This window comes from Micropterus dolomieu, linkage group LG12 (assembly GCF_021292245.1).
Source record: "Micropterus dolomieu isolate WLL.071019.BEF.003 ecotype Adirondacks linkage group LG12, ASM2129224v1, whole genome shotgun sequence".
In the NCBI taxonomy this organism is placed as follows: domain Eukaryota; kingdom Metazoa; phylum Chordata; class Actinopteri; order Centrarchiformes; family Centrarchidae; genus Micropterus; species Micropterus dolomieu.
The window spans coordinates 30412167-30427079 of NC_060161.1; the positions used below are offsets into that span (position 1 = coordinate 30412167).

At 39.4% G+C, this 14913-nt stretch overlaps 1 protein-coding gene across 1 annotated transcript in view; it reads left to right on the forward strand.

The window, feature by feature from the left end:
- The window catches only part of LOC123979894 (sialoadhesin-like), a 3856-nt gene extending 171 nt beyond the window's left edge, over positions 1–3685 (forward strand). Inside the window, exons 2-5 of the mRNA XM_046064005.1 lie at positions 341–622; positions 733–993; positions 1484–1621; positions 3335–3685. Of these exons, the coding sequence (XP_045919961.1) occupies positions 341–622; positions 733–993; positions 1484–1621; positions 3335–3384 (731 nt within the window). The 3' untranslated portion in view covers positions 3385–3685. The remainder of the gene's footprint in view (positions 1–340; positions 623–732; positions 994–1483; positions 1622–3334) is intronic.
- The last annotated feature ends 11228 nt before the right edge of the window (positions 3686–14913 follow it).

Below are 14913 nucleotides of genomic sequence, written 5' to 3' on the forward strand. Positions count from 1 at the left end.
TCACCAGGTAGACTCTAACTGTCATCATGTCTATCTGCCATTTAATGCAGGACAGTGGATTTATTATGGCTCAATTGCTTTAAACAACCGACTGTTGCGGCTGGGAGTGAGGTAGCTGAGAGCACAGTCACACGACAATTTTAATGTGCTGCAAAACCAAAATGATTCCCCAGAAGAGGTTAACAAGCGCTGTAGAGCTGCAGAGCTGCAGAGTTCTTCATTAATGCAGCTTTAAATTTTACCACCTTAACAGCAATTAATCACAGCAGTATGTGTAAATTAACACATGTGATCAGCTGCATACACAGAAATAATTTAAATCCATTCCCCATTATTTCAGGTTTGACCTCCTCTGCAGCCGCACTGAGCATCACTCCCAACAGATCTCAGTTCTTTCAGCATGAGCACATCTCTCTGATGTGTGCACCACCGGCAGACTCCAGCGGCTGGACAGTGAGAAGAAACACTTCCTTTAGCACGTCTGAACCATGTGAGGAGGGATGGGGGATCCCAGGTGAGTCCTCCTGCACCATAAAATATGCTGACCCATCAGACACCGGAGTGTACTGGTGTGAGTCTGAGCAGGGGGAGCACAGCAACACCGTCAACATCACAGTGACAGGTAATACTAAATGTGTGTGGAGCATGTTTGTGTTTATTTTCTGCTTATTTCTTGTTTTTGCAATTAAACAGACTTTGTAAACTATAGTCAGATATTCTTCTACATTTCAGCTGGTGTTGTGATCCTGGAGAGCCCTGCACTTCCTGTGACGGAGGGAGACAAAGTGACACTTAACTGTTCCTACAAGGAAAAAGAGCAAATTGAATCTACGTCAGATTTCCCTGCTACGTTCTACAGAAATGGTGTTTTCATCGGAAATGAGCCTGCAGGGACGATGATCCTCCCCGCGGTGTTCGAGTCTGACGAAGGCTTCTACAAGTGCGAACTCCCCACAAAAGGAGAATCACTGCAGAGCTGGCTGTCTGTGAGAGGTGACACAAAGTTTCCAAAAAGAAATAGAAAACCTAATTTGACTGTGATTTAAAATTAAATTACTAATTTTTAGTAATTTTAGTTTAGTAGTTAAACACAAATCTACTTAAGTTATCATAGCTTGGTTTAGTCCGTACCCATGATATTTTGTTAACCTTTACTACTTTACTGATTCATTTCTAATAGTACGACAAGCTAAGAAGGCAACCAAAATGTAGCCTACTGACGCCTTCTGCTGTCTCTCGTCTTGCAGGTCATAGCAGTCAAAATTTTTGTCTCCACAAATTTGTTCTTGATTTTCTTGAATTACTTAATTTAATATAACGATTCCAAATTCTCACGATTGCACAATGTGATTTTGTCCTGACTATCTTCATGTTGTGCTTTTGTTAGATTTAGTTTTGTTCTGAAAAGTCTGTGTTATATTTGGATGAAAACAGAACTGATTATGTTTCATGTTGTAAACTCTGATGGTTGTTTTCTTCACAGCTCGGCCTCCAGGAGTCCCTGCCACACCTCCACCTCCTCCCCTTTCTCTTTCTAAACTAGCGTGTTCCATCCTGTTGTTCATCTTCTACACTGCCATACTCATAATTTGCATATACATGTACCGAAGGTATGCAAGAGGTAAGAACACCTCTGGAAATCCTAATAATAGCAGAATACATTGATCTGTCTGACTCATCCACAAGTCAGAGGTCAACAAATGGCTGATAGAGACACAAAGACACATTTCAAGATCATTTAGTGAGTCTAGTTAAATCCTCAATTTGTTGTCATTAACTATAAATATTACAATATTATTACTCATTTAGCTGACGCTTTTATCCAAAGCAACTTACAATTGCTATACATGTCAGAGGTCGCACGCCTCTGGAGCAACTAGGGGTTAAGTGTCTTGCTCAGGGACACATTGGCTGGATTGAACCCGGGTCTCTCACACCAAAGGCAGGCATTTTATCCATTGTGCCATCACCACCACCTTATATAAATATAATTAGTTAGGTTTGTCATTTTCATCTCTTAAACCTTTTCAGAAAATATAATCATGAATTTTTGCTAGACTTTTTAAACATTACTTTGCGTGTAGTGTGATGTCTATTGGGGGGTCACGTGGGCTGTGGCCTGTATCATGAAGCACTTTCAGCTTAGTCCGTCTCTCTTTGGGTATCCTGGCTTCACTGAACCTTGGTGGTCCTGGATAAGTGCTATCACTGGCTCTGTTAACTCTGGGTTCTTACAATTCAGCTACAAGCGGGTTCATGAGAAAGAGGCAAAGGTTTTAATCACAAACAACGTCATCAGGACAATATGAGATATCGTGGGCGATACCCACAAGAAAAATGTGGTAGTAAATTCTATGAGGTGAAATGTGAACAATATGATCACATAATCAGCCTTATAAATAAGGCTATAATTAATGTTGGTGTTATTATATACAGTAATCTTTTGTTTAAAGAGAGTATTTCTTGCTTTTTTAAATTAAGTTTAAATTACAGGAGAAGTTGAATAAAAGAAACAAAGTGTTTTAAACATGGAGAGTCTGGAGAAGCAAGGTAAGGTACTTTATTGTCAGATGGTGAATTTCGATCTCTGCATTTAACCCATCCCAAGTAGTGGGAGCAGTGAGCAGCGCCCGGGGTCCAACTCCTGATCTAAGGCAGTGCCGTCGTAAGTGGCACTGACTGGAGAACCTAACATGGTGATTTAACTGACCTATCATGGGAGATAATTAACAGTTATTTTTCTAACAAACGACTAGTTTTTATTTCCAGTTATCTTCACAGAGTCTCCTCGTGTTGTTCTGAGCGGCAGTGATGGAAAAAGTTTGTAAAAACATCGACACAAAACATCAAATCTTGTTGTGAATTTAATAAACTAAAAGCGTCTTTCTGTACTGACCTATACATTTATCTGTTGATCTTATTCACTTTATTATGACATCAGCACTTTAGTCCCGGTCAGGATCCTGTAGGAATGATGACTGAGTTTTTACAGTGAGCTGATTGGCCAGTAGTCGTTCTGAAGTTTACCCCCAAGCAGATGAGCAGTATTGGTTGCCACGGTGACCTCAATAAAAATCCACCCCACTTAGGAAACAGAAAAACCAGCTCAAAGTGCGGCAGCTTAACCGCAAACCTCGCTTCCTGGTAAACGAGGGGAAGTGAGCAGCAACAGAGCTGCAGCACAGCAACAGTGGTAGAGAGCAGGAAGTGAAAGTTGAAGGGGCCTAGAATAAAAAGATGGTCATCATTTTTCTGTAACGCTGCTTATGTGGAATTAAATACTAAAATTAAAATGACTCCACTTAAGACTTTCTCTTCTCTGGTATTCCTGCAGCTCGAGCTGCTGCTAAAACAAGAGCTTCTGATCATCTGGTGCTAGAATGAAGAAGAGGAGCCACAATATGTGCTTGTCAACATGACTGGGAAGGATATATATATATTTTATCTTACTTTTAACATCTTGTATTTTCTTATTTGATATAATATCCTAACTAGTATAACATGATGCTTATGTGGTTTATTTAATAATACTTTGCTTGTACTGAACCACTGAAAAAGTATTCTGGTTTTATGTTTAAAAAGACAAAACAATGACTACTGTCATATTCTGAATAAGGTTTTCCTGTATACATTAAATTATTTGCATTTATTATTCATGTAACTATATTTGTATGTAAAAACTAAAATAAAGACTTCTTTTTATAGTTGTTTTGAATTGTGTTTCAGTGAGGAAGCTCAGTTATACAGGCCATTTTTACTGAGAAAGTTCAGAGAAGCTTCATCATCATCATCTTGGAGCTTCATCAACCATTTATGCAAAATTGTGCAGCACTGATCACAATTACGCAGAGCCCAAAGTGACACTTTCACAATGCTTGTTTTGTACTATGGTTTTGTACCATAGACATATAAACAGCCCACAGGTCGTAACACTAACCAACAGAACAAAGCTAAAAATTGTACAAATAAATAAAGATAATTAAAACAAAAAGCAGCAAATCTTCACTTTTGTGAAGCTGGAGCCAGGAAATGTCAATTTCAATGTCAGTCTAATAATCCTGTCAGATGTACTTCTATAAAATGTTGGGTAGTTAAATTTTTAACAAAACATATTTCATTAAGTCATCATATGTTTTGGTATGTTTGTGCCTAATCTGTAAAGTAACTAGTAATTGAAATGTAGGGAAGTACAATTATTATGGCCCAACCTTTGGAGGCTACATGGGGCAAACCACACTACTACACTGACCCAAACTTAAAAGATAAACACCTTTAAAACAACCAAATCAGTGGAATTTATTAACATAACAAGATGATAAATTAAGAACACCAAAAACACAAGAACATAAAAAAAATGCCCCAACTGAGAGGCAGTAAGTCCAGGAATCCTAAATCAAAAAGCCTCCCTTGTGACACCTGCACAGGAGCTTTTAAAAGACGTCATCATCAGCTCTAGCACTCCTGGGGCAGAACTAGGACATAAAAGGAACATGGACAAAGCACAGAGAAACACATACAGCCGTAACAACAATATTTCCCTCTGAGGTGTATTGGAGTAGAATTAGAAAGCGGCATGAGAAGAAAACACTCAAGTAAAGTACAAGTACCTCACATTTGTACTTTAGTAAATGTACTTAATTACTGTCCACAACTGGCAGTGAAATGGTCGAGGGTTTGAAGGAGCGTTTGTATCTCTTAGTTTTGGACAGTGGGTTTGAAACTCTCGCTGCAGGTGCTGTCAGACAGGATGGATTCTGCTTTCTTTAACAAATGTTTGTATAAATCAGACTTTTCTGTTGAGTACCATTACGTTGGCAGTACTACGCCTCACAGCAGCACCATTATGTTGGGGATTAAGGTTAAGATGGCATCAAGATTTATATTAAATAATGTAATAATAATTATTATTATTACTATTTATTAATGATTAGATGATGTTGATAGAACATCATTTAAAATTATAATCCCTTCGGGGTACCACTCGTGAAACTGATATTGATGGCCGATTGCCTAATTCAGACTCATTAAATATACCAAACTATTAATTTAGAATTTTAGTTAATAATTAAATTAATAACTATAAAAAAAATTATCATGAATAAGCTGTGGTTTGAAGGATTTAGGGTTCTACGCAGCAGAGGTTAAAAGAAACCATCATGTACATGGGCTACACAAGCATTTAGTTACAAAGTAAACAAAGCAACAACACACAAGATGAAACAAACTAAACAGCACTAAGCTAAGACAGAGAGAAGACAAAGAGATCTGCCTGTATGATAAGGACAGTGAGATGCGGGGGGTGAGTGTATATGTGGTCAAAAGGTGTAGAAGAAACTTTAAGCTGCTTCCTGAATGTGAGCGGTTGTTTAAGGCCAAACTGTTTTTCCATGATCTGTGTTACGGTTAAAAGGAGTTAGTTATCATGCAAAGACTGGGTGTGTGAAAGATAACATCTCTAGCCGATAACGTTGACGGACGAGTATGTTCAAGAGAAAATGACGGAGGTTTTAATCACATGCAACATAATCAGAATGACTATGAAAAATGCAGATACAGGAAAATGTGGTTTTACCAACAGCAAACAGTGATAGTCAATAAAGTGAAATGTAAACAATATGATCACATAATATGCCTTAAAAATAAGACTATACATATTTTGGGAATATGTCTTTAGTTTAGAGTGAGTATTTCTTGCTTCTTGATTTAAATTACCTTGGCTGAAAAACAGTTGCAGCTGTAATTATTAGGGGGATGATGGTGACACATGACACACACACATTCTCCAGACGGGATAATAATCACTGCCAGTGCAAGTAATGTTAAAACAGGAGAGGAGGGGTTTTTCAATGGGGCTTGAGACTGTTTCTGCTGCCAAAACAGAGCGGAGAGGACAGTAGTTCATGTCTGATGAGGTCTGTAATTTACAATCATGGGAGACTTCAGGTGAGTGGTTTTTTCCTAACACAAGACACCAGAGTGTTTAGTTTTTATTTCCAGTTATCATCACAGTCTCCTCATGTTGCTCTGAACTGCAGTGATAGAAGAACTGTGTAGAAACATTGATACTCTGAGGAAGTTCATTTGACAGGACACAACCTATCTGAGCCTCAGGCTGAGTGACTGACAGGTGTGGCGAAGCAGAGAATTGAATCTACAATGCACACTAATAATACATACTATAAAACATAATAGCCCTAATTAATTTCTTACCATGCCAATAAAACTGATGTTCATTGTTTCAGTAAAATGAACTAAACGATTGAATTGTGGAGAATGCAACTGATGGACAATTTGCAGCATATTGACAAAGGTTTAGCTCGAGCAGGTGACCTGGTGGGCTTCAAGAGGTTTTATACAACCAAATAACTTCTATAAAATCCAGACCATGCCTCTAATTGAGACCAGCGTTTATTTGTCAAAACCTGTAGCCACACCAGGCCAGGGACAGACGTCTAATTGGGACTAGGTTTGAGGTTTAATGGTAATTAATGGTTTTATTGTATCAACTAAACATAAACATAAACTTCAAGGCAAACATGAAAATCAGTATTATCAGGAGTGTCTGTGTGGTTGTGTAAAATGTAGTGAGTGCAAAAGAAAAGCTACATCATAAATCAAGTATGAAGAGCTGGCGTGTCCCTGGGCTGATGCCTGGTGCCGTGGGAAACAAAAGAGCCTGGGCAGAGTTGGCAGCCATCTTAAATACTTCTGAGCCAGGCTGAACAGGTGAGCCACATCTCCTGACAACCCTGGCCTTGGCTCCGCCCAGAGGCAGCCTGGAACTCACAAACACCAAACCAGCACAACACAACAGACAACCACAGGGTCGTCACACTTATCTAAACAATATTGAACAAGATGACCTCATAGGCACACAAAGTACAAACAGGCAGAGCAGAAGAGACGAGTTAGGGGCAAGATTTAGTGTCTAGACCTAATGTTGACAGTGCTGACTACCTCTTAGTCACTTATTTGAGTAAAGTTTAAAAGAGGCACCAAAGTTTTAAAATTTCTAATGTGAACTGGGTTAAGATTCCACCAGAAGAGCCCCAACTGAAAAGTTGTTTGACTGAATGTACTTTTCCTTATAGGGACAACGTAGTTGGTGCTAGAAGAAAAGTGATTCAGGTTCATCGTCTGGAAGTGGTGAATGTCTGAATGTTTGTGTCCACTAGATTTAGGAAGTTCACAGGACAGCTTCGACCTGCTGCTGGTGCTACATGAAAAGTCAGAAGTTTACCAAGGTTATAACTTGTCTTCCTCTGGTGAACATTAATGTCAGTAGAAAGACACTTTATTGGTAATCTATCCTTTCCTCCCTAGAGCCTAAAAACCAAATGATCACACTCACAAAAATAAATGTGATAACCTTTTATACCAACCTTTTATAAATGGGCTAACTGGAATTGTTAACCAACATTTACTGTCTGATCTGAATAAAGTCAGAAATCACCACTGAGTGTTACGGCAGCTCAGAGACCAAAGCAAATAAGGGAAAACAAACGTGAGGGTATAACGACTAAAAGACATCGAAGTCAGGAAAACAGTCTTTTATTAACAAACAGACATTGTAAAATCATCACAGAGCAGAATAAACAATAAGTAAACAAACACATTCATCTCTCAGGTGGTTGAGATCTGCATGGAGTCTCTCCAGCTGGACCAATCAAAGCTGAGCTTTATCAATATTATACAGGCACAGAATCCAATACATCAGATGTGAAGTCAAATATAGATCATAAATCATACACAGAAAAACTATTATCATAAAAACTACTATTACTGCAGGTCTTGGTTTTGGATATCTCAGCCACAGTTCTGTCTCTGGTTTTAAAAGATCCACCCAGAGATGACGCTGTGACAGCGGAAAAATCAGCAGAATTTTCTGCTCTGGTTTTCGAAGAACCAGCAGCAGTTCTCCATCTGATCCTGGAAAAAACTGACATTCTCGTTCTGGTGGCAGGAAAAACAGCAGCAATTGCATCTCTTTCCAGTTAGGAATGTTTTCTCCGATTGAGTGAGCAGTTTTTGCCTTAAAGGCAAAACAAACAGCAGCCACTATTTCTCTGATCCTTGAAAAATAAATTGCAAATTTTTCTTGGACTGCAGCGAAAAGAGCTTCAATTTTTGCTTGAGCCATAGAAAATATGGCTGCAATTTTTTCTCGAGCTGTGAGTATTTTCTCGGTGATCTCTCTGACCCTCTGCCTGCAGGGTGTTGTGTCTCTACGTCATGTTTGTCTGTACCGCTTCGGCCTCTGACTTCTGTCAGGACTGGAGGTGGAACCACGTCTGTTGGTGATTTATGGACCACAGGTTCTGCTGATGTGCAGGCAGGTGGGGAGAAAGCTTTAGCCTCACGCTGACAGACTGACACTTGTGAATAATAGATGGGTTGTTCTGCCCTCGGGTTTCCTTACTCAAACAGTCTAAGCCTATAGAGGTGCTGCCATTGTTGAGATAGGATGTCTAAGATGTCTACAGCTTCTGACTCTGGGTTTTGTCTGGACTGGAGGTGGAACCATGTCTCTCGGTGACTGATAGACCACAGGTTCTGCTTGGTCAACCCTGGGTGAACAGGCGCTATCATGTCCCAGTGCAGATCTGATGAGGCGACCAGCTGCTTTGGTGACCCAAGGAACCACAATCCGACCCAACAAGAAGACTGCCATGTAATAAATAAATATTGTAAGATATAAAATAAATTTATTTAGCTATGGCTGCACATATCCACCCCAAACATTCCGCTGTGCATTTTTTGAATTTGCGTCGGGGTTGAATGTAAACAGCAGCAACGAGACATTAAGATGGTTTCATCTTAACATTAAAAAGTCTGAAATGTGGAAAAAAAAAACAGGCCACCCAACGCGAATGTGGTGCTGAAAATTTGAGGGAGCAAATAAAAGTAAGTTTGAGTCAGGTGCAGCAAAGTGCCTCAATATTACAGACGTTTCTGTTGTGCTGTTGTTACTTATACCTGCAGACCGCAGTGAGGAGCAGGGGTGGATAGTAGCCTATAAGTTGTTACAAGTAACGCAAATGAGTAAAATAAAAAAAAGTTTAGCTACTTTTCTCGTTCCTTTTTTTAACTGTAGCCTGCTATACTCTTTAGTCTATTTTCTTTGAGCCAGAAATCTACTACTCGTTAAATTTTCCATTCATACCTTCATTACTTATCTAGACTGTTATCTGCATTTTGCTTCATTAACCAAAATGAGATCAAGGGGGAAACAGAGTTCAAGGGGTTGGCAGCAAACCCACTGGGGGCCGAGCAGGAGGCCGACACGAGGAGCTGGAGTCGGTCTGACCACCGACGAGGGAACAGGAGTCGATCGGACCACGGACGGAGCACGAGGAACAGGAGTCGGCTGTGCCACCAACGGAGCTGGTGTTGGTCGGACCACCGACGAGGGAACAGGAGTCGGCTGGGCCACCTACAGAGCCGATTTCACACACTGGGGGGTTATGGAACACAACTTGGAAACAGTCTCAAAAACAAAAGTCTTTCTCCACCTGGAGGATGCCACGAGCAGAGCCATCTCTGAGTCGGTCCTCCACATGACAGACAGGAGCTCAAAAAACTGATTCCTCTTTAGGCACCCCTATTGCCTCCCAGGTGCTGGGCAGTCTAACGATGTCCGATGGGTCCATCTTTGTAGGTAGTAGGTTGGAGGACCCAAATGCAGGACAAGAAAGCCAGCAGGAACAGTTCAGAAGGGTTTTAATACAACAAAAGACGAGCACACTTACAAACAGAGTGGCTGATTGACTGAGTCCAAAAACAAAGGCTGTCCAACAGAAATCCAAAAGGGTGAAAACCAGAATCCAAAAATGAGCAGGGTAACAGGGAGACACGGCGAGTAAGGCTGAAGACACGAGAACAAACTGCAACACTGGGTGACAATAAACAATGACCCAACAAGGACAAGACAGAAACACCAGGTATATATACAAAGGGACTAACGAGCAGGGCGGGAGTAACACAGGTGAAAGACATGAGATTAATGAGGCACAGACAGGGAGAGAGAGAGCAGGGGAAAACAGAGACAGACATGCAGAGGACACTAGACGACAGACAAGACAGACCCCCAAAACCCAACAGACCAAAATAACGCTAACTAAACACAAAAGTGCAAAACACGGCATGGCAGACAGGTAGAGTGTGACAAAAATGTAGATTAGGCCTCCACAACATCTAAGTCAGATGATCACTGGATTGATTCTGATATGTTAACTGCTTCCTGTCATTGAGCAGAGCGTCGCTTCTTTTGATGGAAATTAGCCTTTTTCTCTATTGTTTGCTATTTGTTTTTTATAGCGATGTCAGACGGTGAAACTAATCTTGGCGTTCACTCAGCAGCTACCAGATGTTATTAATTCAGCAATCATTTTAAGATGCGCAGAGAGAGAGAGAGAGAGAGACAATGTGTGTGGATAAAACAGTCCTGTTGGGCTTTACGCATGATGCACAGCCTACTGTAGGGTAGTGTGGGGTCAGACACCCCCCCCCCCCTAAATTCTAAAATTCCCATAGTAAAAAGACTTTGTTGGGCCAATGGCATTTCATCAGAGTTTGCAGTGAAGCCAGTTCTGTGATCACAAACATTTGTTGCTTTCCTAGATGTGAGATGAATTGACCACAGAACAGGGAGTTTGAGAGCCAGGTGAGACACAGGAAATATCACAGACAGCTCACAAGTTTATAACTGAACACATTTGTGCTGTGGCTAGCTACATTAACTAGCCGCTGTTCCATGGTTTTTATGGTATGTGTAGTCAGTTTTGTTGCAGCTATACTCCATCTCTCTGACTGTGCATCTGGGTCTTCATAATCTCAGTCTTCAAAATTACCACACTCCCCTGTCTATACTGTCTTCTGTCACTGCAAATACCCTCTTTCAAACACACTAATAAGTACATTCTGTTTCCAAAAGTCATTAGAAATGATCGTTTAAGTGCTTTATTTCTCCCCAAAAAATGCAAGTCCCCTCCAGGTTCATAGTCGCTCCTACGCCCCTGTCTAAACGCTCTATCAGCACCATGGACAGCGCTGCCCAGGAGCTTGGACTTCTAAGTTGTATGATAACAACGTAAATATGGCTATGTGGGATATGTTGCAGCCTATACCTAACACTGGTTTGTGAGGCTCGTAGCCTGTGTGCACATACATTTACAACACTTCGCCCCACACTGAAAGAGAGACTTTGGGAAGTAACTTTACTCTTTATGTTCATATGAAACACTAAGGAATTATTCCTCTACACATACTTAACAACAACATAACTACATCACCATTAACATCAGAGTATAATCACGGTGTAACAAGTGATTTGTGGTAATATATATATATATATATATATATATACACACACACACACACACACACACACACACACACTCACACACACACACTATTGCTACTACTACTACTAATACCAGGCCCATTAGCTTGGTATGGTTGCCAGGGTTAAATTTAGTGGCCAGGAAAATAGGCCCAAGGATAAGTTCATTTCTTTGTCTAGAGCAACCTATAAATACTGTATGTTAAACACACTAGTGAATTACTGCCTCGGTGAATAAATACATTTAGTGATTTCAGGGGGCCGCCAGGAATTTTGGGCCCCATGACAAAAAAAAAGGTATTGTCCCCCTCTGGCCAGCTGTTGTCACCCATCAAAAGCTTTACATAACTCTAATTAAAGGCTTGCGTCAGTTCAGTTCAATCAGTGTCAGTTCACTATTTGCATCTCAAATAAATTGCCCTTCATGGTGGGAATAATAAAGTCTGTATCTATAGATGTCATGAACATAATTTGTGTTTGAATTTCTGTCATTAAGAAATATTTCATTGTCTTTTTGTGTTATGGTAAAAAGAGCAAGAGAGAGGAATCCCCACAGAGTCCCTGGAGTGAAGCTCAGTAACACAGTGTTGCTCACCTTCTTCACCGGGACAGGGAGACAACAGTTATGGGGAGACTGGGCTGCTGCTGACTCAACTGGTGTTAGTCTGCTAAAAGGGGCAGGGACAACAAGTTAATATGAATATGTTGCTAAATGTTTCCCTGTACTGATTAAATGTTGATGAAATGTAGGCTAACACTAGTCTGTAGCTAGCTTATTTCACTGTGGACATTAAGTCAACAGGTTAACACCACTCACAGACTAAAGGCTGCCCACCTTTCTTGGTGAAAAACTGGGTTACAGATTGACATCCTTTCCTGTCTCTTTTCTCTCTTTCCTTTTTGTTGAGTTTGGTTTACAAGGCAACATTGTGACTGTAGACTGTCTCATCTATTGACTGCAACTAAACACTGTCACTGATGAGTGTGCTGAGGCAGGACCATGCATATATATATATATATATATATATATATATATGGTCGATCAATATGGAGGTTTACTTTTTGGTCAATAGGGATTTTTAACTTTTACTGCCAAAAACAATTAAAAACATAATTTATTTTTTTATTATATTTGAAATATATTTATACTCAATGATGTACAAATGTAATATAACTTAATATTAGTTTATAATTATTTTGGGGGGGCCCTGTCAGTCAGAGGCCCTTGGAATTGTCCTAACTTTTCCCCCCTATATGGCGCCCATGGGTCCAGGTAACATGGCAAAGTGATGTCCTCACCGACCAATGTTGTATTTTCTTATCTTGTAGTAGAACACAATGCTTCAGAAGTTGATATAATACTTAGCTCGCACTGAACCACTGGAAAAGCTTTCTGGTTTTTGCATCTGAGGAGTTTCATGTTTAAAAATACCAAACAATGACTGATGTCAAATTGACAATGAACTTTATGTTCTATACATTACATTGTTTGCATTTCTTATTCATATGTAACAATGTTTGTATGTAGCAACTAGAAATTAAATAAATACTTTTAATAGTTATTTTGAATGATGTTTCAGTAAAGAAGCGCAGTTCTACAGGGCGGATCTAAACCAGATTTCTGGCCATTTTTACGGGGGCCCTGAGAGGCCAACGAACTACAACTTAAGAAAACACATTCAAATCAATCACAACACATTTAGATTTTAACAACAAAGTTGAGAGAAAATAAATTTTGGAGAGTCATCAACCATTGATCAAAAAAATATGCACCACGGATCAATGTTGCAGCATTATTATTTATGACTTGATAACTGGTCAACATATTTTCTCCTCAAAATGAGTAAGAGTCTACAGCCATAATAACAGCTCTATGAAGGGTGATGACAATAATTAGCATGTTAGCATGACTAACATTAGTTAATTATTACTTAACACAGTTGAGGATTAGGGGAATGTCAGCTTAGCAGATATTTAGTCATAAACCAAAGAATTAGATGGAAAGTCACTGGATCAAAAGTGTTACTAATATTAATATTAACAAGGAAATGTGTGATTTTCATGGCAATCCATCCATTAGTGGTGAAGATATTTAGTCAAAACCCCAAATATTAACCTCACGGTGGCGCTAGATAAAAGTGTTTGGGTCACCAAAGTCAATCAGGTTCACCGTGTGGAATGAACGTTTGTGTCCAGTAGATGTAGAAAGTTCACAAGGTATGATAACTTCAACCTGCTGCCGGTGCTGCATGAAGTTTACCAAAGTTATAAAATGTCATCTGCTGGTGAGCATTAATGTGGAACATTTCTTGGGGATCCATCTTTTCCTATCCAAGAGACTGAAAAACAAATGATCATAATCAAAATGTAAAAAACTAACTGCAACAACCAGCGGTTTATAAATGAGATGGCCAACTTGTTATAAATGGGCTAACTGGGATGGTATCTGAATTAAGTCAGAAAGTCACTCTGCTAAGATGTTCATACAGCTGGGTGCTCCTTGACAATCTACCACAGGCTGATCTCTCAGCAACTGAGTGTTACAGCAGCTCAGAGGCCTAACCCTAACGCTAAAGCAAATAAGGGTGGGAATCACCAGAGGCCCGGCAGCACAGTAGGATATTATTGCGAAACTGATATCACAATACGATTGTATTGCGATTGTAAACACAATGCAAAAATTTGCAATTTATTATCCTTCCTTCAAACTTCAAAATGTGTCCCCAAAGGAAACCTTTGCCAATAACTGTTTTATCTCAGATACATTTCTGTTTGTTTATCTCACTTTTTCAGTCCACTAGATGGTGCTGTTGAGTTTTTTAAGTGGTCTGAAAAAGCAAAAGATTTAAATATTTTACTACCAAAAAGTTAAATTCTCATAAAAGATCGGTACTTGGCTTTTGTGTGTCGATACAGTATTGCCACAGAAAATATTGCAATACTATGCTGTATTGATTTTTTACCCCCACCCTTAATAGCAAATAAGGGAAATACATGTGAGGGATTAACAGAGACTTGTATTTAACTCATTTAAGATTGATTGAAAGAAAACTTTTTTCAATTATATGTAACACAAACTGTTCATTTATACTGCTCACTCTGTCAATATAACTGTTGACATACAGGTTATCGGTTTTATTGCTACTTTAATCTGAATTAAGCAGTCAGACTGATGATGATGATGATGTTTCACTTGAGATATGGATACTTTTATAGCTAGAAGACCTGCAATGAAATCAAATTCCTTTTCATTTTATGTCTCAAGCTCAAATTCTCACTATTTTCAATTTGTCAGTTTTAATTGTTAAACTTTCCTGCACCTGAATTGGGCACAGTTGATATTGGGTAATCCCCAGAATGAGAAAATTGTGTTAACTTTTTATTTTTATTTTAAAAAGACAAAGTCTGCAGAGTTTGGCAGAGCAGAGCTGTGTTATTATGACATCTCAAAGAATTACAGAATTTCCCCTCGGTGATCAATAAAGTATTTCTGATTCTGATTAGCAACTTCTAAATTAAAAATGTGGCTTTTTGGTAAATAAACATTAATGGAGCAGAACACAAATGTCCTC